The sequence below is a fragment of the Haematobia irritans genome, chromosome 1, assembly GCF_050003625.1.
Source record: "Haematobia irritans isolate KBUSLIRL chromosome 1, ASM5000362v1, whole genome shotgun sequence".
Classification (NCBI taxonomy): Eukaryota; Metazoa; Arthropoda; class Insecta; order Diptera; family Muscidae; genus Haematobia; species Haematobia irritans.
Genome location: NC_134397.1, coordinates 157,805,037 through 157,830,497, shown reverse-complemented (window position 1 = coordinate 157,830,497; position 25,461 = coordinate 157,805,037). Strand labels below are relative to the sequence as shown.

The window sequence follows — 25,461 nt, the reverse complement described above, 5'->3', positions numbered from 1 at the left end:
TGGTATTACAAATGGGCCATATTGGTCCACTTTTACGTATAGCCCCCATATAAACGAACCCCCAAATTTGGCTTGCGAGGCCTCTAAGAGAAGCAAATTTCATCCGATCCGCCTGAAATTTGGTACATGGTGTTAGTATATGGTCTCTAACAACCATGCAAAAATTGGTCCACATCGGTTCATAATTACGTATAGCCCCCATATAAACCGATCCCCCGCTTTGGCTTTCGGAGCCTCTAAGAGAAGCAAATTTCATCCGATCCGGCTGAAATTTGGTACATAGTGTTAGTATATGGTCTCTAACAACCATGCAAAAATTGGTTGACATCGGTCCATAATTATATATAGCCCCCATATAAACCGATCCCCAGATTTGACCTCCGTTGCCTTTAGGAGAAGCAAAATTCATCCGATCTGCTTGAAATTTGGTACGTGGTGATCGTATATGATATTTAACAACCATGCCAAAAGTGGTCCATATCAGTCCATAATCATATATTGCCCCATATAAACCGATCCCGAGATTTGGTTTTGAAGCCTCTTGGAGGAGCACATTTCATCCGAGTCAGTTGAAATTTGGTACATTGTGCTAGTATATGGTCGTTAACAACCATGCCATATCAGTCTATAGTTATATATATCCCTCAGATAAAGCGATTTCCAATCACACAAAAATTGGTCCATATCACGTTCATAATTGTATATAGCCCCCATATAAGCGACCCCCATATTTCAATTCTGGCTCTCTACGTACCGTGCAAAAAGTCCATATCGATTCGTAATTATTTGTAGACTTAACTATACATAACTTTTTTGTCTAATATATACCACGTATGGACTAACTCACAATTTAGAAAACGATGTTAAGAAGTTTTAAGATACCACAAGTATTTCGATTGTGGATGACAGTCTTTCGTAGAAGTTTCTACGCAATCCATGGTGGAGGGTACATAAGATTCGGCCTGGCCGAACTTACGGCCGTATACACTTGTTTGAATTTTTTTTTCAAAATTTTATTTTCAATTTTGACCGCAGATTACTCAGAAGTACTACAAGCTTTCCAGAAAAGCATATTTTTGAAAATAGCGTTATGAGTTTTAAATGCATCAAACTTGACTTCATAGAATTCGATCCACATTTTAGGACGTAATAATTTTTTTCTGATTGTATCCTAAAAGTGTTAAGCATTGCCATCGATTTTGAGGCATGACCGGGATTACCATAGGATTTTGAGATGGTCTTAGTGAATCCACTGCAATGGTTAGCATCAGGCCTACCAATTTTGCCGATTTATCGGCATTTTGACGATCCACTGCAATGGTTAGCATCAGGCCTACCAATTTTGCCGATTTATCGGCATTTTGACGATTTTTCTATCTAAATTTTAAATTTGATCCGATTTTTTTCAAATTCAATAGTTGTTCGTCCTTATTGCAAAAAAACGCTCTGAACCAAATATCATCCAAATCGTTTAAAAATTGCGACCGGATTCCTGCGAAAAACAAATACATGGACTGACGACCACAAAGGGCTAGATCGATTCAGGAGGTTATTCTGCGCCGATCGGTAGGCACATTTATTTGCAGATCAAAGTTATTAAGTTAATTTAATTAACTAATTTATTATAGTTTTATTGTTGAAATACATAGTTGTGCATGTTAATTTTCTGTTTTCCATTTGAAATCAATATTTATTGTTGTTTTAAACAAAAAATATTTCATTTTAATATTATTTTTATTACCGATTTTTTTACGTTTTTCTTAAATGCATGTCTGGTTAGCATGTCCGCCTTGCAGACAAAGGGTCATGTGTTTAATACCATTGTCGACCAAATAACAACCAGTTCTTCGGCGGTGGTTTATCCCGACTCAGTAATTCTGGTGACATTTCTGAATGTTTGGAAGCTTCTCTAAATGGTTTTACCACAATGTGGAACGTCGTTCAGACTATAAAAGGGGACCTCCCTTTGTTGCCCTTGAAGCAGCTGTTCACAAGTGAAAAATCGCCTTTCAACGTCTCCCGACTTCAACTCATACGATACCCAATTTCCTTGCTTTTGAATAATTTCCAAACTTTTTAATCGAAAAGCAATGGTTTAGCGTATAACTTCTTCTTGCGTTTGACACGATTCTTCATTGAGGGAGCCACCGTGGTGCAATGGTTAGCATGCCCACCTTGCATACACAAGGTCGTGGGTTCGATTCCTGCTTCGAGCGAACACCAAAAAGTTTTTCAGCGGTGGATTATCTCACCTCAGTAATGCTGGTGAAATTTCTGAGGGTTTCAAAGCTTCTCTAAGTGGTTTCACTGCAATGTGGAACGCCGTTCGGACTCGGCTATAAAAAGGAGGTCCCTTGTCATTGAGCTTAACATGGAATCGGGCAGCACTCAGTGATAAGAGAGAAGTTCACCAATGTGGTATCACAATGGACTGAATAGTCTAAGTGAGCCTGATACATCGGGATGCCACCTAACCTAACCTAACCTTCATTGAGTAAAGCTTCCAAGAAGTTCTTCATCTTCCATATCAAAATCACCACTTCTGAAACGTATAAATCACCTATCGCACGTTAATACCGAAAGAGCACACTATCGATAAGATTCGCAGAGTAATCCATACGATTGATCTGCACTTTTCTCCAAACTGAAGAAATTGAAGAAATAAATCAAAACTTCCCGCAAATACTGTTTTGTGGGCACTGACATGTTTAGAGGCAAAGTAACAACATGGAAGGATACACCCAGAAAATGAAAGCTGTGAAATGAGATCATGACATGATTAGAGTTTCAGTATTGTCTGAAACTACGCCACCTGTTTGCAATCCCGTATTACTAATTTGCGCTTCCAATATGATCTTGGCTTAAAATAATTTTTTCAAATTAAAAAAAAATATGATAATCGGCTGGACCATAATAACCTACTACATCAACTGCATCGGTAAAACCACTCTTCTTATCTCACTATCCAACAAAGGACCGAGTCGGTTTTATTCAAGGATCACTATCTGTGACATTTTTGCTTCATATTTAGGAGAGAATTGTCTATGAATTTTATTTTTCTGCATATACTGTTTTATTCGATTTGAAGTAACCGGTATCCTCAATGCGAATAACTCATTCCGTTCGCATTATACAAATGGCCTATAATAATGACGCCGGTTTCTGTTTCTGGTTCTCTTTAGCTTCAAGTTTTCTTGTTTTCATTTTACAGATAGCTGTTGCCGCTTTCATGCTGATTTTTTTTTTTATTACAACGTGCCTTGTGTCTTTTGGGAAAGTTCATGGCTTGTGTTAGACATCTTTGATGGCTAAAGAGCTGTGACATGGTTTAACTGCAACAAGTGCATCATCTTCAGGTTACAAGTTTTGGCCTGAGAGTTGTTTATGGATTGTTGCACTTTTTGGTGAAAAAGTAGAAATGTTGGTAATTTTGACATATATTTTTATTTCGATTTCTCGTTGATAATGAACCACCCAGAGCTATAATTTTATGTTATTTTACTGGGCGTTTATTGCATTTTCATATGTATATTTAGTTATGATGTCCTATAATCTTCTTTTGCACATACTAATTTTGAAGCACAAAATTTCTCCACAATTTTATGAAAACTTTGGATATGTTTGGATATAATTTTTTTCGGTTTTATTGCCAGTTAAAGCAAATAAAGTATGTCTCTGGAGTAGGGCAATATGTATTTAATGAGAGAACAAATATGTACATGATGCTGAGAAAGAAATTTTAACTTATACGGTTCTACATTTTTTTCATGATGTAGTAACAAAGTTCTTCATAAACATATTAGCCGCAAATTATACGCGAGCAAAAACTAAATCGTTTGGAAAACTGATTCACAAACATTGTTCTATATTTACAGTTTTTTTGTATCTCTCTGGAAAGTTCAAACTTTTATCAGCCAAAAATTTTATTTTTGCCATAAATAAAAAGTATTTTTATTCAAAAATCACAGTCAATTTCGTTTATATCAGACCCTGTTCTTCTCTGGAAAAAGAATAGTTTTACGCCACAAATATGATACATCTTGTCAATGCCACTTTTCCTAAATTTCAAAATAATTTATAAAGTCTAATATGTCCTCCTACATTCCTTGCGAGAGCTAAATAAATTATGTGGAAGTGCGAAAAATATACGGAAGATGAAATTGGCCAAAAATTAAAAAAAAAAACTAGTATTTATTAAATTGTAAATTTATTCCAAACAAACTCTCTTTACAACGAAAAACAATTGCCAAACCATGTTCATTGTTCTAAAATTTCGTTAAGGTATAAAAAATTAATTGGATCAATTAATTTCGTGATTGAATGAGAAAAATTTTTTTTGTGTGTACCTATGGTGGAGGGAATAATAATTTTATAAAATTTCAATATAATTTATGAAGCCCGTAATTTGCTTCTACACCCTTTGTGAGAGCTAAATAAATCAGGTGGAAATGCGAGAGATATAATGAAGATAAAATTTTAAAGAAAATTAAAAAAAAAAAAACTAGTATTTATTAAATTGTAAAGCACGTCAATAATTATTATAAAAATAATAAACCATTATTGCAACAAAATTTTTTACCACGAAAAATAATTTCCAACCATGTCCATTGTTCTAAAATTTGGTTAAGGTGGAAAGCACATTTTTTTGCACAATTTCACATCCCAACTCGACTTCAAGTATAAATTATGCAAGTAAAACAGACATTTTAATATAAAATCTGTAAGGACAATCAATAAAAATATTATCAATTTTCGGTAAAGTAAAAATCGTTGTATCTAAGAAATCCAACTTCTATGATACTCAAGAAACGCATTCGTATTTTAAGGACATGAAATCTTTGACCTCACAATCCAATTTTTCAGTGTGATAACACTGTAGATTGACTTTTTACAAAATTGGACTAGTCGACATTTTAACCCAATTAATTTTTAATTGAAAGTTAATTAATAAAATTAATTGATGCTATGAATTTTTGTTTTTTTGTTATTTTAATAAAAAAATTAAAAAAAAATTTAATTATTATTGTTTTAAATTCAATTAAAAGTGTTAATTGGAAATTTTTTGGTGACATTCTTTCTGTGAAATGTAACTTCTAAATTTTTACGTTAAAAAACAACTAATCACTTTCGTAAACATTAAAAATTGATTAGTTGTTTTTCGTGAACACCAAAAGTTAATTTTAAACGATTTTGAGAAACATCAACAGTCGATTAGTAGAAATTTAAGATTAATACAGGATAAATCAAAATATTTTTTGTTTTGATTTAAGGAATATGGTTCCTCAGATTCTAGCCAATTAATAGGCAGTGAAAGTTATCGGTATATTCCATTAAATTAAGAAAATTCCCTGTTGCAATCCAAATCGGTACTAACTTGTACTGCAATTTCCATAGCATCAACAATAACCTGTAAAATGTCATTTTAAAATTGTCTACTACATTGATTTAATATATGCCAAGCAATCAAAGTAATTGAATAAGCTATTACGTTTTCTTTTTTAAATATTTTTGATTTTTTTTTTTCTTTCATTCATTTCTTCATTTATCAAACGAGTGTGAAAGTGAAACTTGTATTTTACATAAAACACAAATAAGAGTTAGCTGTTGCTTTTCGGATCATTTCCAGAAATGATGATGATGCATCTCATCATGGTGCCTCCCCTATGAGTTGTATGCAAATTATTTCACTCGTGCTTGACGTACGTCGATGCAATGCGTCGTCATTTGGCAAAACAAAAAAAAAAAGTTTTGGAAATTACCTCTTTGGCGTTACACGTTTTTGTTTTATTTTGCATCGAATGCATAATAACATGTTTGCTCGTAAATATGCGGGGGCTGGTTTGGCACTCTCCTTGTAAATAAAATGGATATTTGTGGGGTATAAACCAAACAAGTTAATAATGACCATGGTGTCGACGACGTAGCTCAGAGTTAGGAAAATACTTCTCATAAAATTATGATATCTTTTTTTATTTAAGAATAGTTTTATTTCTCTATGAATGGCTGGTAAATTTGGACCTATTAACATAAAATATCCCCATTCATATCGAACAAATGTTTCATACTTCATGTTAATGCATAACAATTCCCATCTTTGGTTCAGGCATCTAATGGAATGACTCAATTATCTTTGCCTAACACTTTTTGAAAGCATAAGTAAATTATGCCTCTAAATATTTCACTCAAAACTAAGTAATTTGTAACATTTTTTGTTAATGTTCCATTTGGAACAAATTGCCATTCCTTTCACTGTAATTTTTATTAATAAAATGCACAAATGTGTGGGAATAATTTCTAAACAAAACCAAATACAGTGAAACCTCTCAGAAGTGAACAGCCACGGAGGTGTCCACTAATGAGAGGTTAATTTTAATGTAATAATATAGAAAACGACTAACGACAATTGTCCCCTTTTGAAGGGTGTCCGCTTTTCAGAGTGTCCAAATATCGGTCTATAAAACTAATGATAATAATTAATGAAAAACACAACAAATATAACAGGTTGGCTGATAAGTCCCCGGTCTAACAAAGAAAAACACATTTTTTTTTGTCTAAATTCGTTTTTATTATTCAACATAGTTCCCTTCAAGAGCGATACAACGATTATAACGACCTTCCAATTTTTTGATACCATTTTGGTAGTTCTCCTTCGGTTTTGCCTCAAAATAGGCCTCAGTTTCGGCGATCACCTCTTCATTTCAGCCAAATTTTTTCCCTGCGAGCATGCTTTTGAGGTCTGAGAACAAGAAAAAGTCGCTGGGGGCCAGATCTGGAGAATACGGTGGGTGGGGAAGCAATTCGAAGCCCAATTCATGAATTTTTGCCATCGTTCTCAATGACTTGTGGCACGGTGTGTTGTCTTGGTGGAACAACACTTTTTTCTTCATATGGGGCCGTTTTGGCGCGATTTCGACCTTCAAATGCTCCAATAACGCCATATAATAGTCACTGTTGATGGTTTTTCCCTTCTCAAGATAATCGATAAAAATTATTCCATGCGCACCCCAAAAAACAGAGGCCATTACTTTGCCAGCGGACACATCGAAATATTGCTCTAAGGCCCCATAAAGTATATATATTCTGGGTCGTGGTGAAATTCTGAGTCGATCTAAGCATGTCCGTCCGTCCGTCCGTCCGTCTGTTGAAATCACGCTAACTTCCGAACGAAACAAGCTATCGACTTGAAACTTGGCACAAGTAGTTGTTATCGATGTAGGTCGGATGGTATTGAAAATGGGCCGTATCGGTCCACTTTTACGTATAGCCCCCATATAAAGGGACCCTTAGATTTGGCTTGTGGAGCCTCTAACGGAAGCATATTTCATCCGATCCGGCTGAAATTTGGTATATGGTGTTTGTATATGGTCTCTAATAACCATGCAAAAATTGGTCCACATCGGTTCATAATTATATATAGCCCCCATATAAACCGATCCCCAGATTTGGCTTGCGGAGCCTAAAAGAGAAGCATATTTCATCCGATCCGCCTGAAATTTGGTACATGATGTTGGTATATGGTCTCTAACAACCATGCAAAAATTGGTCCATATCGGTCCTTAATTATATATAGCCCCCATATAAACCGATCCCCAGATTTGGCTTGTGGAGCCTCTAAGAGAAACATATTTCATCCGATCCGGCTGAAATTTGGTACATGATGTTGGTATATGGTCTGTAACAACCATGCAAAAATTGGTCCTCATCGGTCCATAATTATATATAGACCCCATATAAACCGATCTCCAGATTTGGCTTGCGAAGACTCAAAGAGAAGCAAATTGCATCCGATCCGGCTGAAATTTGGTACATGGTATTGGTATATGGTCTCTAACAACCGTGCAAAAATTTGTCCACATCGGTCCATAATTATATATAGCGTCCATATAAACCGATCCCCAGATTTGGGTTGCGGAGCCTCAAAGAGAAACAAATTTCATCCGATCCGCCTGAAATTTGGTACATGATGTTGGTATATGGTATCTAATAACCATGCAAAAATTGGTCCACATCGGTTCATAATTATATATAGCCCCCATATAAAGGGACCCTTAGATTTGGCTTGTGGAGCCTCTAACGGAAGCATATTTCATCCGATCCGGCTGAAATTTGGTATATGGTGTTTGTATATGGTCTCTAATAACCATGCAAAAATTGGTCCACATCGGTTCATAATTATATATAGCCCCCATATAAACCGATCCCCAGATTTGGCTTGCGGAGCCTAAAAGAGAAGCATATTTCATCCGATCCGCCTGAAATTTGGTACATGATGTTGGTATATGGTCTCTAACAACCATGCAAAAATTGGTCCATATCGGTCCTTAATTATATATAGCCCCCATATAAACCGATCCCCAGATTTGGCTTGTGGAGCCTCTAAGAGAAACATATTTCATCCGATCCGGCTGAAATTTGGTACATGGTGTTGGTATATGGTCTCTAACAATCATGCAAAAATTGGTCCACATCGGTCCATAATTATATATAGCCCCCATATAAACCGATCCCCAGATTTGCCTTGCGGAGCCTCAAAGAGAAGCAAATTTCATCCGATCCATCTGAAATTTGGTACATGATGTTGGTATATGGTCTGTAACAACCATGCAAAAATTGGTCCTCATCGGTCCATAATTATATATAGACCCCATATAAACCGATCTCCAGATTTGGCTTGCGAAGACTCAAAGAGAAGCAAATTGCATCCGATCCGGCTGAAATTTGGTACATGGTATTGGTATATGGTCTCTAACAACCGTGCAAAAATTTGTCCACATCGGTCCATAATTATATATAGCGTCCATATAAACCGATCCCCAGATTTGGGTTGCGGAGCCTCAAAGAGAAACAAATTTCATCCGATCCGCCTGAAATTTGGTACATGATGTTGGTATATGGTATCTAACAACCATGCAAAAATTGGTCCACATCGGTTCATAATTATATATAGCCCCCATATAAACAGATCCCCAGATTTGGCTTGCGAAGTCTCCATGAGAAGCAAATTTCATCCAATCCGGTTGTAATTTGGAACATGGTGTTAGTATATGATCTTTAACAACCGTGCCAGAATTGGTCCATATCGGTCCATAATTATATATAGCCCCCATATAAAACGTTCTCCAGATTTGACCTCCGCAGCCTCTTGGAGGAGCAAATTCATCCGATCCGGTTCAAATTAGGAACGTGGTGTTAGTATATGGTCGCTAACAACCATACCAAAATTGGTCCAATCACACAAAAATTGGTCCATATCGGTTCATAATCATGGTTGCCACTAGAGCCAAAAATAATCTACCAAATTTTATTTCTATAGAAAATTTTGTCAAAATTTTATTTCTATAGAAAATTTTGTCCAAATTTTATTTCTATAGAAAATTTTTTCAAAATTTTATTTCTAGAGAAAATTTTGTTAAAATTTTATTCGGTTCATAATAACATTTTTATCATAGTCAAAATTTTATTTCTATGGAAAATTTTGTCAAAATTTTATTTCTATAGAAAATTTTGTTCAAATTTTATTCGGTTCATAATCATGGTTGCCACTCGAGCCAAAAATAATCTACCAAGATTTTATTTCTATAGAAAATTTTGTTAAAATTTTATTTCTGTAGAAATTTTTGTCAAAATTTTCTTTCTATAGAAAATTTTGTCAAAATTTTTATTTCTATAGAAAATTTTGTGAAAATTTTATTTCTATAGAAAATTTTGTTAACATTTTATTTCTGTAGAAAATTTTGTCAAAATTTTATGTCTACTTTGTCAAACTGAATTATATACGTATTGGATCGATCTTTTTTGATTTAATATATACCACGTATGGACTTACATACAATTTAGAAGATGGTGTTAGGAGGATTTAAGATACCTTGCCATCGGCAAGCGTTACCGCAACTTAAGTAATTCGATTGTGGATGGCAGTGTTTAGAAGAAGTTTCTACGCAATCCATGATGGAGGGTACATAAGCTTCGGCCTGGCCGAACTTACGGCCGTATATACTTGTTTCCCTTCAGAAAAAGTATTTTATCAAAACACGAAATTCCTTTTTTTTCCATTTTTTCCACAATAACAAAAGTTGCTTCACAAAAGACGCTCTATCTCACAAACTAATTGACTTACAGACGTCAAATTTTGACACGAATCATTTGAAGGTTGGTACTATATACCCATAGATGGCGTCGCTAGTATTAAATGCATATTATTTTTATATAGTACCAAGGTTAGGTTAGGTGGCAGCCCGATGTATCAGGCTCACTTAGACTATTCAGTCCATTGTGATACCACATTGGTGAACTTCTCTCTTATCACTGAGTGCTGCCCGATTCCATGTTAAGCTCAATGACAAGGGACCTCCTTTTTATAGCCGAGTCCGAACGGCGTTCCACATTGCAGTGAAACCACTTAGAGAAGCTTTGAAACCCTCAGAAATGTCACCAGTGGATCAGTAATTCCACTTACTGTCAGCTTAAAAAATATTCCAAATATTTTTTCCAAAAGGTATAGACTAACAAATTGTGAGCTTACATCATATAAATGGGTGCTGCCTGATTCTATGCTTAACTCAATGACAACTTTAACGCCTTCAAAATATGAAATTTTCTTAAACAACAGAAAAAAATATTTTAAGTTTGTAAATTCTCTTCAATTTGACAAAAACCATAATTTTAAAATAGTTTACTTGGATCTAACGATTTTGACCTTCCCTTAAGGATTTTGGTATTGATTCCGAGCTAAAGATGCGGCTTCTTTAAAATAAAGAAATTTTTAGTGACCTATTTGTCCTTAAATCTAGGACCAATAAAATTAAAATTAGTATACAGATCTCATTTATCAAATTTCCATTCTCTTTTTCGCGGTTTATTAATAAATGTACTCATGTACAAACAAATGCCAGTTTAATAATCCAAATTATAATGGATACTTCAAAGTAAAAAATGTTTTCTTAATTCCAAAAAAAAACTCTAAGCCAAAGATGCCAAATCCTCAAAATAAGTCTTAGCCTATATTTGAAGCGTTTTTATCTTAAATCTTAATATATTGCAGTTAATTTAAGGACAATTTCTTTAAATCAAAAATGTGTTTCTTTACTTGAAAGAAATTAGCCTTAGTTCAAATACATGCGACTTTAACGGAGGGACGAAATTTACAAAATTTGTGTCCTAAATTTAATAAAAAAAAATTTGAAGCAAAGTGTATAAACTTTATTTTAATTAAAATTTAATTATTTTAAAGAAATTTGTTCTCAATATTTTGTAAATTTCGCATCCTAAAATTTAGGTTGTGTATCATGTTATATCATGTTGCAATTAAATATAAATATTTTAAACATACATTTTCTATCACGGTGGATTCACTTTTTTCTGGATGTATCTATTGACGTTTTAGGGTCGAGGGTACTCGGGCAAAGAAAATTTCTCTGTACCCGCTTTATATTATTGCTTTATCTTTCTATTTTACAAAATTTTAATAATAATTTGCTTATCTGTACAATAAACGTGTGTCAAAACAAATAATGATTGATGATCTACCACCTAAGCTAAAATCAATCCCACATAGAATAACACATTATTCTAATCGCCAAGAAAGAACAATGAACAAAAAGAATTCATTACGAGAATTTATAATATTAAATTGTATACCCAGGGTTTGAATGTAATTTAGGCACATTCAGTTGACAAAAATGTCGTTTACTGATAAAAACAGACAATCGTTTACATTTCTCGAATACTTTACAACTTAGTATAGATAAAGATAAGACCCTATTCAATCAACAACTAAGTTTAAACCATTTAGTTAGTTTTTAGTTAATTTCGTTATGGGTACTGTGATCAATTACACTAACGGAGTTTGCACGTACAATTACCAAATATTTAAGATGCTTAAAATACTAAACTACGAAGTGAATGGTCTTTCTACACGCAAAGAAAAAAAACGTTTGGAAAACGTGTACTGAAAACTCTTTTGTTAGAGTTTTTTGAATTGCTTCGAAAATTTTAAACTTGTATCATCAAAAAAATTCGTTTGTTACAAAATTTTTATTTTTTCAATAAAAAAAGTTATTTTTGAAACAACAACACAGTCCATTTCGTTTATATCAAACACTGTTCTTTTCTGACTTTAGGTCTTTAATAAGACACATTTTACAGTTCAAAATTTAATATACTACAATGAAATGTTGAACATTTTTTCGGAATCTTCCGAACATATCTGGAATATATGTAAAAAAAAAACACAAAAAAAACACAAAAAAACACAAAAAAAAACACACTTTGGTCGAAGCAGGGATCGAACCCACGACCCTTGGCATGCAAGTCGGACGTAGCAACCACTGCACCACGGTGCAAAACTAAATGTTTGTTTCTGTTAAATAAACTTTGTTTATTCGGTTCGTGGGCGCCGCAAGCTATGCTATATAAATATAACTTATATGGATATTTATCTATTGATGACCATAACAGGTACATAGCTCAGTGGATAGTGTGTTGGCTTACAAAGTGCATGGTCCGCGGTTCGATTCTCCGTCCAGGCGAAAGGTAAAAAAAATTTTAAAAATTTATAAAATCGTATAATTTCTTCTACATTGTTGGTATTACAGGAAAAGGTGTTAAGAACTAAAAAACATCGTGGATGTGAGAAAGATGTGAGGGAAAATGTAATTAGCAAGAAAACAATGTTTTTTTTGTCTTTATGAAATTGTTTTTACGTCCTGGAAAAGAATAAACGTTTATCACAAAAAGTATATACTTTTCTTCCAAATACACTTCCTTACAGCGAAAAGCAAATGAGAAACGAACTTTGTTTGTCTAAAATTTCGTTTGGGAGGAAAGAATTATTTTTTTGCGTGTACCATGAGTTATCAATAAATGAATTGTAAAAATATGAACCTATTTAGAAGCATCTTCTTAGTATTTTTGAGCTAAAGAAACAAGTAAAGAAAGTTTAAAGCCGACGAGTCATCCATGTTACACCCTGCACCCAGAGAAGGGATATGATCACCTCACATATGTAACATTTTTTTCGCAAAAATACTTTCTTCTCGTCAAACATAACATGCTTCCCGAAATCAAATACATAATTTCCGAGAAAAGAACATGGTTTCGACAAACATGCTACATGTTTACCGTGAAAAAGTAACATTTTGCTCTTGAAATATGGTTGGGGTGATAATATTCCTTCTCTGCGTGTACATTTAAGACAAAACTGTATTTTAAATTTAAGTTTTGCGTACTTGGTTCTAGTAGGCAAATTTTAATTTATTTGCTTTTTTCTGTTTTTTCTTCATGTGCAATTAAAGTCCGTTAAAAACGTGTTAACGATAACCTAAATTTTCAAATTTAGGCTCGACTTCAAGTAGAAAATTTGCTATGTTACAAATAAAAATCGACTTTAAAATAAAGTGTTAAAAAACATCTCCCATTTTTAAACGCGTTTTTGCTTTGTTGTCAAAATGCAAAAAGACAACAAATTTAAAGACCATTTTATTACTTTTGAAGAATTTTTCACAATTATTAAAGACAGGTTAACCTTAGTCAAACAATATTTTCTTTCATTTTAAGATACCCATTTTTAAATCGAATCACTTAATCATAAGGAAACAAACGACTTTATAAAAAATGTTTATCGTCATTTGGGCAAGAAAAAAATCTTTATGTCAGAGAAATGCGTCTTCTATACTAAGCAAAAAACGCATTCTTATTTTAAGGACATGAAATCTTTGGCCTCACGACAATATTTTTTCCATTGTAGTGATATTTCTGAGTGTTTCAACGCTTCTCTAAGTGGATTTACCACAATTTGAAACACCGTTTGGACTCGGCTATAAAAATATGTCCGTTGTCATTAAGCTAGAATTGGATACAATGTGCACATTGCTTGCCGTAAACTTTACGTTATAAAATTAAGTAAATATTTTTTTAATATAACCTGACCATAAATTGAAATGACTCACTCAACAAAAAAAAATATTTTACTAATATTAATATGTAGTTATAAATCAAAAGTAGTAATCGTTAGCTGATGGCCTCAGTTGCCAATGCTTTTTATCTCCGAAACCCAATTGTCCATCCAATTTGGAGCTATCAGTGTAGAAATCTATATATTCTTTATTCCCCGGGGTCTGTGTGCACCACGCCTCACTGGTGGGGATTAGAGTCTCAAACTTTTTGTCGAAAAGTGGACTCGCCAAAGTGTAATCCACTACGTTAGGCACATCTGACATTATTTTGAGGACCGAACTGTGACCGTAACTTTTTTCGACCACAGCGATAGCTCGCTCAACCTCACAACCGTTGTTGCACCGACCCCATCCACACAATCTGGATCGCCATCACATATCCATTTCTTGGGTATACATTGGGCTCGTCCCCAGGATTTATTTTCCACACAGGTGAATTCGGTCTCCTCATCACATTTACGTTCATCTACAAAAGAAAAAGAGATCGACGTAAAAAATTTTACGTTCGCAAGAATTCTTTCCTTTTAGACTTACTGCACTGATGTCGGCTATACTCATCGGAATTATCCAAGCAATCATTATCACCATCAAATATATAAATACTTGGTATACAATTGCCATTGTCACAAGTGAAGAGATCTCCAAAGCAAGTTCTTCCTTCGGATTTACAATACTCTGGAGGCTCATCGGCACCATCACCGCAATCATCATCACCATCGCAATACCAGGTGGCTGGGATACAACGATGATTGGGACAACGGAAACTATTGGCAGGGCAAGTTCTTTGGCCACAATGCAAAGGATCTTCGTCAGAGTTATCACCATAATCATTATCACCATCACATAGCCAATAGGGTTCCACACAAATGTTGGTCTTTTCACATTTCAGATGATTGGCAGGACAGGTGGTATTGGTGGGACATCTTTCATGGGTTTCATCCGATGTGGCATTGTCCTTACAATCATTGACACCATTACAAACCTGAGACATGGGTATGCAGCGACCATTTCCACAAGTGAATTCACCATCCACACAAGGAGGATCGGTACAGTCCACCTCATCAGAGCTATCTTTGCAGTCGTTCTCATGATCACATTTCCAACTTTTGAATATACAACGACCATTGTTGCAACGGAACTCATTGGGCGAGCAGGAATGATAGGCACAGTAGTTGGGATCTTCATCGGAATTATCTCCACAATCGTCATCACCATCACAGGACCACATACGCGATATACATTTACCATTCTGGCAATAGAATTTGCTAGCTTCACAGGTGTTATTGCGTGGAGCACACATGCGTCCTTCATTTACAATCTTCGAATTGTCGTCACATTTACATTCGGCCTTACCATTGGGAGCAGGATGGCATGATTGAGCGCAACCACCATTATTGATGAGGCAAGGATTGACATTGCACTTCTGACGTTCAGCACTATAGGCTTAACCATTTCAATCATATTGGCCCCTGTATGTTTCTCGGCCCGGTATACACCTCTCAACACCGCAAATCGGTCCAATAGATATAGTTACGGAATACCGTTATGGAGAATGGATAAATGGTGGCAGCCAAAATGTCTAAAGTCAATAGATGCAGCATGACATTGAGGGAATTTGTTCCTGTCTTGCTGAATGCGCCTGAGATACACAAACACGCCATACGCTGAACTTTGTCTAAGCTTGTTGGCTGGTGAAGTGCCGGCCACCAGACTACAACACCATATAGCATTATAGATCTAACCACTGCTGTGTATAGCCAATGCACAATTTTTGGTTTTAGTCCCCACTTTTTTCCTATTGCCTTTTTGTACGAGTACAAAGCTACCGTTGCTTTTCTCGCTCTTTCTTCAATATTAAGCTTAAAGTTCAGCTTCCCTCATGATTGATTGATTTGCAGTACATGACTAGTTCTGTCCTTGCAGGATTTACCCCAAGACCATTGTCTTTCGCCCATTTCTCACACGCAAAAAAAAATAATTCTTTCCTCCCAAACGAAATTTTAGACAAACAAAGTTCGTTTCTCATTTGCTTTTAGATGTAAGGAAGTGTATTTGGGAGAAAAGTATATACTTTTTGTGATAAGCGTTTATTCTTTTCCAGGATGTAAAAACAATTTCATAAGGACAAACTCAAAAAAAACATTGTTTTTTTGCTAATTGCATTTTCCCTCACATCTTTCTCACATCCACGATGTTTTTTAGTTCTTAACACCTTTTCCTGTAATACCAACAATGTAGAAGAAATTATACGATTTTATAAATTTTTAAATTTTTTTTTACCTTTCGCCTGGACGGAGAATCGAACCGCGGACCATGCACTTTGTAAGCCAACACACTATCCACTGAGCTATGTACCTGTTATGGTCATCAATAGATAAATATCCATATAAGTTATATTTATATAGCATAGCTTGCGGCGCCCACGAACCGAATAAACAAAGTTTATTTAACAGAAACAAACATTTAGTTTGGCACCGTGGAGCAGTGGTTGCTACGTCCGACTTGCATGCCAAGGGTCGTGGGTTCGATCCCTGCTTCGACCAAAGTTTTTTTTTGTGTTTTTTTTGTGTCTTTTTTTACATATATTCCAGATATGTTCGGAAGATTCCGAAAAAATGTTCAACATTTCATTGTAGTATATTAAATTTTGAACTGTAAATGTGTCTTATTAAAGACCTAAAGTCAGAAAAGAACAGTGTTTGATATAAACGAAATGGACTGTGTTATTGTTTCAAAAATAACTTTTTTTATTGAAAAAATAAAAATTTTGTAACAAACGAATTTTTTTGGTGATAAAAGTTTAAAATTTTGGAAGCAATTCAAAAAACTCTAACAAAAGAAAAACGTTTTCGGTACACGTTTTCCAAACGTTTTTTTTTCTTTGCGTGCAGTCATCCGGAGGGCCCTCTGAATAATATCTCTGATTGTGGATGGGAATTTTCCCCTGACCGCTAGAGCCACATCATCGGCGTATGCCACCACTTTTATCCTTTCTTTTTCTAGGGTAACCAGAAGGTTATTTATAGCAACATTCCAAAGAAGAGGTGATAGAACCCCTCCTTGGGGAGTGCCTCTGTTCACATACCTTTGTATGTTTGCTTGTCCTAGTGTGGCTGAAATACGTCTCTTCATTAGAAGTTCGTCTAACAGCCTAAGTATACATGGATCAACATCCAGAGTTGTCAGTCCATTTAATATCGAGCTCGGATGGACATTATTGAACGGCCCTTCGATGTCTAGAAACGCCACGATTGTGTATTCTTTGACAGATAGTGAGCTTTCAATAAAGCTGACTAGTTCATGTAATGCGGTCTCAGTAGACCTGCCCTTCGAGTATGCATGCTGTCGTTTCGAGAACAAACTTGAATCGATGCTAGTTCTAAGATAAATATCTATCATCCTCTCCAGAGTCTTATATCTATCATCCTCTCCAGAGTCTTGACCTAGTTTCGAAAAGGAAAATTTGCCTTACTTCAAGGATATTCCACTTTTAGGGAAAAACTTAGTATAATGACAAAAAAAACACTTCAAGATTATACAATTAATTAAAATATTTTTAAATCAAAAATAAATGTTCTTTATATAGTCCAATTGTTTGTCGTAAACTCTAGATTACATATATGGCATTTTATGTAATATATTTATCAGTATAACCTGACCTTAAATTGAGGTGACTCACTCAAAAATGTTTTATTAATATTTATTAATAATTTTAAAGCAATAGTAATAATCTTCTTTAACAAAAAAGAACAACCAAAAACTTTTGCAATCTAAGCAATGTTTTGTTTTTATTTTTGAGACTGTCTCCACTTATGATTCTTGACCTAGTTTCGAAAAGAAAACTAAACAAATATATGCTCACAAAACTTGTTAACATTAAATACAAAAAAACCTGATCAGAACAATTTCACTGATCAGAGGAGATACTATATAGCAAAAAAGATTCCACTTCAATAAACTATACACAAAGCAAATTATGTCAGTTTGGCCCGCAACCTACCTCCGGCTATCATCACTTCCACTAGTGTTTAGCACCCGCTGTGTCCAGGTTATGTTCAAAGAAGTAACTGTGGTTTTTGGATAGACTTTGTTTTTAAGTGCTGGCTTTACATGATTTTCTTCTTCTACGAATGGACTAAACACAACATCATTGTGATTGATAGTTGTGTCTCGAACGTTGTGCTCAATGAATCGATAAATTATGGGATCATGTTCCATAGTCCATAGATGATCATTAAACTTGTTAATTGGGTAACTTGTGACCAATAGTATATAGAGCAGACAAATAGCGAGACATACATCCTATTGGTGTACATGTGCTGATTTCAATTGGTCAATAAACCAGATTTTGGGCTAAGGGTTAGACAGGCCTTATGATAGGCCTTCGCTTTAGTTCAAAAACTTCATGAAGAGAGTTCTTCATAGACATACATTTATCCAAATTGTTCAACCATCCATAAAGATCTCTGTAATATAAGAGGGTGGTCAGAAAACTATTTTCACAAAGATATAGAGTTTGCGACAGTTAAATGCCCTAAATAAGCATTAATTTTTTTCTGTAAGCTCCAAGCATAAGGCCTTACAATTCAACCCCCGTGCCTCAGGTATTTCTACATGGATGTAGTATTGAATCGTATTATTTTACAGTTTTCGTTTAAATTTAGCAGCATTGTTCGAATACAACAAAGGGCTTTAATTACAAACGGTTATGTGGTATTACACTGCACTTAGCATCCATTCAGTGTGACTTGATTAACTGTTTCGTTGATATTGATTGGATAGTAGTACTACCTTGTCATTTCATCTGACTTAAGTAGACTGTGCAATTGATTGATGTAAAATCTTATGCGGAAATATATAATTGGCTAACTATTTTGTATTGTATAGATTGGTGGTCATTTACGATCTTATTGGATAATCGTACAAGCTTTTAAGGAAGTTACTAAAACGGATGTGTATCGCACTTACCTTTGGAGGAATTGTCGAAAATCCCTGCAAACATCCGTTATCATGACCTTTGGGTTTTCATGCTTAACCAATGGTTTTATTGGCTTCGTTCAGTGTATACCTTATCCACCATTCCATCAGCCCACTGTAAAAAAAATTAAGAAAAATTATGTTAAGTAATCTATATATTCCGGCACAATTTGAACATTTTATTAAGTACCAACTTGTCCCAAAATATTAAAAAAATCTATTGAGAAAACGAAAAAACTCATGAAAATATCAGTATGTTACATGTAGTGTTTGGGCAGAATTTAGTTATATCGATCCATTGGTATAGAACCTAAGTCAAGGAGCAATCGGGATTGCACCCGGCGAACACGCTCCAAACAAGACGAAGAGCGATTGTACTCACAAGTGTGATTGTCAACCTTACCTGCAATTTACAAGTTTCCATCAACACACCGGTTGCCTGAAAAAAATTTTTTTTTCTATAGAAAATTTTCTCAAAATTTTATTTCTATAGAAAATCTTGTCAAAATTTTATTTCTATAGAATATTTGTCAAAATTTTATTACTATAGAAAATTTTCTCAAAATTTTATTTCTATAGAATATTTGTCAAAATTTTATTTCTATACAAAATTTGTCAAAATTTTATTTCTATACAAAATTTGTCAAAGTTTTATTTCTATAGAAAATTTTCTCAAAATTTTGTATCTATCGAAAATTTTCTCAAAATTTTATTTCTATAGAAAAATTTATCAGAATTTTATTTCTATAGAAAATTTTTTTCAAAATTTCTATAGAAAATTCTATCACAATTTTATTTCTACTGAACATTTTCTCAAGATTTTATTTCTATAGAAAATTTTCTCAAAATTTCATTTCTAGAGAATATTTGTCAATATTTTGCTTCTATATAAAATTTTCTCAAAATTTTATTTCTATAGAAAATTCTTCACAATTTTATTTGTATAGTAAATTTTGTCAAATTTTTTTTTCTATAGAAAATTCTCTCAAGATTTTATTTCTCAAAATCTTGTCACAATTTTATTCCTATAGGACATTTTGTCAAAATTTTATTTCTATAGGAAATTTTTTCAAAATGTTATTCTATAGAAAATTTTGTCAGTAGATAGTAAATGTTTTTTATACCCTTCACCACTACTGTGGTACAGGGTAGAATTAAATTCTGAGTCGATTTAGCGATGTCCGTTTGTCTGTCTGTCTGTATATGTAATTTTGTGTGCAAAGTACAGCTCGCAGTTTAAGTCCGATCGTCCTCAAATTTGCACAGATATAGCTCCCATATATATCTTTCGCCCGATTTAAACTAATATGGCCTCAAAAGCAAGAGGTTTGCCATGATATGCTTCAAATTAAGCATGCTAATTTTGGTTGAATGGCTCCCATATATATCTTTCGGCCAATTTACACCTATATGACCACGGAGGCCAAAATTATTCTCCCATTTTTGCTGAATAGCAGGATTATTATTCTAAATATGCATGTCAAATTTGGTCAAAATCGGTTTATATTTAGATATAGCTCCCATTTATATATATGTACGCCAGAGTAGGGGAAATATGGAAGAATGTTTCATATTTTAGACCCATTTTCAGTGAGAGTTTCCTTCAATTGATTCGATAGTTTCCACATAGAATACATTTAATATGCTATTTAAGTGTGTCATCTTGATCTAATATTGCCAAAATACCAACATTTTACACAAAATGATTTCTCCATATCGTAGTCATATCCTACACACTGTAATGCCAAACTTTCCACAGAATGGTCGAATTTTCAATAAACCTCCGACTTGTGGAAATCTCGCCCGAATTGCCCAAATAATATATCACAACCCACAATTGACCACATATCTTGGCGAAATTTAACCAATATCCTTGTAAAATCGCCACTGCTGAGTAGCAAAAATTTTAAATATTACTCAAATTGTCCTATATCTCGAATACATATATATCGCCCGATAAATCATAAATGCTATTTTGTACAATTACATCAAAATTGCTCTAGCTTTATATTTCCCATATTTATTTTTTACTAACATTGTGTTTCATACCAGGGTATTAGCCGATTTAATTTTTAATTCTAGCGATTTTGTAGAAGTACAAAAAATGGACTCCAAATCTTTTCAGATATAAATCAGATATGGTAACACAAATTTTGGTCTACATAATGGTGAAGGGTATAATATAGTCGGCCCCGCCCGACATTAGACTTTACTTACTTGTTTCATTTCAAGAAATTTTAACCAAAGATTCAAAATCCTCCAAATAAGTCATATCCTAAATTTTTATCTTTAATTCACATATTCAATATCCTAATTAATTTAAAAATTATTTATTTTCAAAATCAAATATATTTTTTTTACTGTAAGAAAAAATTGCCTTACTTCAAAGTTATAAGACTTTAACGTAGGAACGCATATTACGAAGATTCATGTTCTAAATTTAATTTAATGAAAACAAATTCAAAGCAATTATTATGAATTCTTCTTTCAACACGTTATTTTTATTTTAAAGAAATTTGTTCTTAATGTAGAGTAAATTGCATGTCCTAAATTTTAGGTTACATAATCTTTCATATTAGGTAAATATTTTTTTTTATTCAGTGTGGATAAGTTATCACAAAGATGTATCATGCAGAATTATTGGGCCGATTTAAAACTAAAATGACCCTGTTTTAACCTCACCACGGTCAATTTTTTTGTTTCTTTTTTATTTTGAGCTACAAACCACTGTTCCATTTTTGGCCCAGTGTAACGTTTTTTACAAACTTAAAAAAGTCATTCAACTGACATTAACATTATTCGAATGAGGAGGTCATCGTCGACATGTAGGTCTATTTTGCAGACCATATCAGACATTGTGATCAATTCTATATCCAAGAGAATTTCTTTTATTCTGCATTCTATTCTAATGGTAACTGAAAATTTCCCCTAGACAAATGTATCAGCCATATTTACGTGTTCACATCTATTGTCGATTTAATAGTTCACATTACAATCTCACACTTCATTAACATGAGATCTAACGACGATTCTCAAGCAAATTCATTGGGTCCATACGTTGTAACCACAAATTATATGAAATTATCCAAGAAATTGCAACAAAACGCAAATCATTATGTTGGCGCAAAAAAAAAAAAAAATTATCTGATAAAAAAAACCGCTACAAAGAATTTCACCGAAAGCCCGTTAGTTTGGATTGGAAGAACGAATAAAAACTACGCCCAAGCATTTGCCCACGGCCTTAGGATCAAATTAGTGTGCAGTTGAGATAGCCAGCTAGCTATATATGCGACACTAACTCTCTAATGTCTATGCTGCCGCTGCTGTCGGATGATGATTCACAAAAAATAAAACAAATGATGACGTCTTACAGTGATTCCAATAAAAAATATTTTGAATGACTCAAATTCTCATTATCAATATTGTAGACATGCCCTTTATGTTAGTCCTTTACACAATCATGGAAGGAAAAGTTTTCGCTCATACACGATCACGAACAAAAATCTTGTAAATAATCACTCAAACTTGCGAACAAAATTCTGGGGACTTAGGAAAATTCTCGAGGCTCCCGGAAAATGTCATAATACAGGACAATTCTCTAAACCCGTTTAATTTCGATAGCGTCTTTAATCAAACCCCAAAAGCCAGGATTTTAATTTCATTCGCTTCAAATTTTATGAAATAAACGTATTTGAGACAACTTTCTTCTTATGTAATCTAAAAAAAAAAACAAAACTTGGGAAAATTTTAACTTATTGGGACAAATACCATTTTTTATGCAAAGTATAAATTGAAACCTATCTAACTTTTGAACTAATTTTGATATCATTACAATTTTAATTGAGTTTTGCAGGAAAAATTCTGCATTCTAAAAATTCGTATCAAAAATCCACAAAATCTCACAAATTGGGACATATGTAAAACAAAGTTACCGTTGTGCTAATTAAGTTGCATTTTGCAACCTTTCTGACGACGTGCGACTTTTTAAAAATATGCAAAATGTGCGACTTTAGTTGATCGCATGCGACTACCCAGAAAAAAAGCGTCGTCAAAAATAGTGAAAATGTTCTTTTTGGATCCGGAAGTGGTGTAAAATTGACTCAGAAGCGATGAATTTAACATGGGCTTGTTATAGGACGGATGTCCACCATTTCGATAGTCGTTACACTGAATTTGCATCACTTCTTAAGGTGTTAACCGAAATCAGTGTTTTGGATGTGTATTGGAAAATTTTATGATATTTTGCCAAATAATTAAATTTTATAATATTTTATGATTTTTAATGCATTCTAACATTTGACCTCAAATATTTTGAAAAATCGCAATTTTTGCAGATTGGATTTAACATTTTTTCGACAAAGTTTTAATAATTTGTACCATTTTATTAATTATCCATTAAAACAAGTGAGTAAAGTAGAAAGTCGGGCGGGGCCGACTATATCATAGCCTAAACCACCCCTACTAAATTAGTAAACATTGTTTGTGGGGTATCAATGGTACAGGTTTGGGGAAAACCCGCATTTCCATATTTAAGAACATGATGGGTACATGGTTATGGGAGTTTTATCACTATCTGAACAGAAATGTCTGATTTTAGGAGCTGGATGATATTTCAATACTGTAGAACATTAGAGTAAGCCAAATTTGAGTAAGATCAGTTTATAAATAAGGGTTTTATGGCAACATTTTTGAAAATCTGGCGATACATATATATGGGAGCTATAGCCAAATCTGAACCGATTTCGATAATTTTGTGCACATATAGTGAGTGCTATAGAAAATTAAATTTGGCCAACTTTGAGTCAGATCGGTTTATAAATAAGGGACTTATAGCCAATTTTGGGAAAATCGGGCGATACATATATATGGGAGCTATATCTAAATCTGAACCGATTTCGATGAAATTTGGCATACTTAAAGGGTGGGCCATCGGATTACTTTGTGGCAATTTTGACGTCAATCGGTTAGTAAATGAACGAAATCTGACCCCATTTGTCGAAATCGGGCGATACATATATATGGGAGCTATATCTAAATTTGGTCCGATTTCTTCCAAATTCAATAGCGTTCGTCCTTGTGCACAAAATACATTCTGTACCAAATTTCATCAAAATCGGTTAATAATTGCGACCGGAATCCTGCGAACAACAAATACATGGACAGACGGACGGACACCAAGCGCTAGATCGACTCAGGAGGTGATTCTGAGTCGATCGGTATATATTTTATGGGGTCTAAAATCAATATTTTTGGTAGGCACATTTTTTGGCAGATCAAAGTTATACCCTAACCACTTTGTGGTTTAGGGTATAAATATGAAAAAAGCGAGTTATAAAATATTGGATTAAAAGAACTTCCTGTGTAGTTAAACTAAAGAACATCTTTGGAAGTGCTTTTAAAGGTTTTTTTTGCTGGGTACACACAGAGAAGGAATATGATCACCTCAAACCTATTTCAAGAGCAAAATGTTATTTTTGGATGGTGACCATGTATGTTAACAAGTTTATCGCAAAAATATTGTTTTCTCGCCAAACATAACATGTTTTGCGAGAACAGATACATAATTTCCGAGAAAATAACATGGTTGCGATAAAAATGTTACATGATCACTATCCAAAAATAACATTTTGCTCTTGAAACATCTTTGAGGTGATCATATTCCTTCTCTGGATGTATATTAAAGGAACAGTTCCTTTTTTGTTTCCGTGTTGATAAAAAGACCTCAAAATTGTAAGCGACTTTTTTATCATCATGCTACTTTTTTGTGCGATTTTGTTATATGTAAATGTTGGGTTATGGGACTTTGAATTCATCTTGGGACCACTGTGCATTATTACTATTGTTGTTGATTGTAATTAAAACTTAAATACTATTATTATGATACTTACAAATTTTCATAATCGCTTTCAGGTAGGAATGACATAAACCACATCTGACTTCGTAAAAATGTGGAAATTAAAATTCCATCATTGGGACAATTGCTTCAAGACATATTCTGATCTTTTTCTACATTGCATCATTCACTTTTGTTTGCAGTGAATCGTACATTAAGTGATGTCCAAAATTATAAGTACAAATAAACAGGGAATCACACTGAAAAAACAGCGAACCCTTCAGGAAGAAAAATTTTGGTTAATTTTTGGAAAATTTAGATTATTTTTAGAAAATTTTAACCAATTTTTTGTACTTTTCCGGCGGAAAAGGGCCACTGTAAAACATAATTTTTTATTGCCCTTTTTACATCAATATTTTTTTGAACCACTCAACTTATCACAAATCCAATTATACACTTTGTCATTTCAATATCTTTCATTTAAGTATCAACAACGATATAATCGGATATTTCTAACTCGAGATATAATTTGGTTAGTGAAAAAAGAGCGAAAAACTAAAAACAACGTGATATCTCAAAAACTGTTCCATAATTTTTTTTTAAACATTTTTTTCGATTTCAGCAGATCAAAATACATAAGAAAAGTCACCTCTCATCAAATGTAAATTTTCAGTATAAACTAATGTTATTAGAGTATAG

At 33.7% G+C, this 25,461-nt stretch overlaps 3 protein-coding genes across 3 annotated transcripts in view; 1 reads left to right on the top strand and 2 right to left on the bottom strand.

The window, feature by feature from the left end:
- Nucleotides 1-19,035, bottom strand: part of LOC142222078 (ATP-binding cassette sub-family G member 5) — a 115,501-nt gene extending 96,466 nt beyond the window's left edge. Inside the window, exon 1 of the mRNA XM_075292025.1 lies at nt 18,921-19,035. The gene's annotated coding sequence lies outside the window, so the exon portion shown is untranslated. The remainder of the gene's footprint in view (nt 1-18,920) is intronic.
- LOC142222077 (ATP-binding cassette sub-family G member 8) overlaps nt 1-25,461 on the top strand; it is a gene marked incomplete in the record, with an annotated part of 132,533 nt that overhangs the window by 84,531 nt on the left and 22,541 nt on the right.
- LOC142232753 (low-density lipoprotein receptor-related protein-like) lies at nt 5,336-18,170 on the bottom strand. The gene is made up of 5 exons (XM_075303419.1): nt 17,969-18,170; nt 15,487-15,531; nt 14,487-15,395; nt 14,282-14,418; nt 5,336-5,407 (listed from the first exon to the last, which is right to left on the bottom strand). The coding sequence occupies exons 1-5, from the start codon at nt 18,168-18,170 to the stop codon at nt 5,336-5,338; spliced, it is 1,365 nt and encodes a 454-aa protein (XP_075159534.1).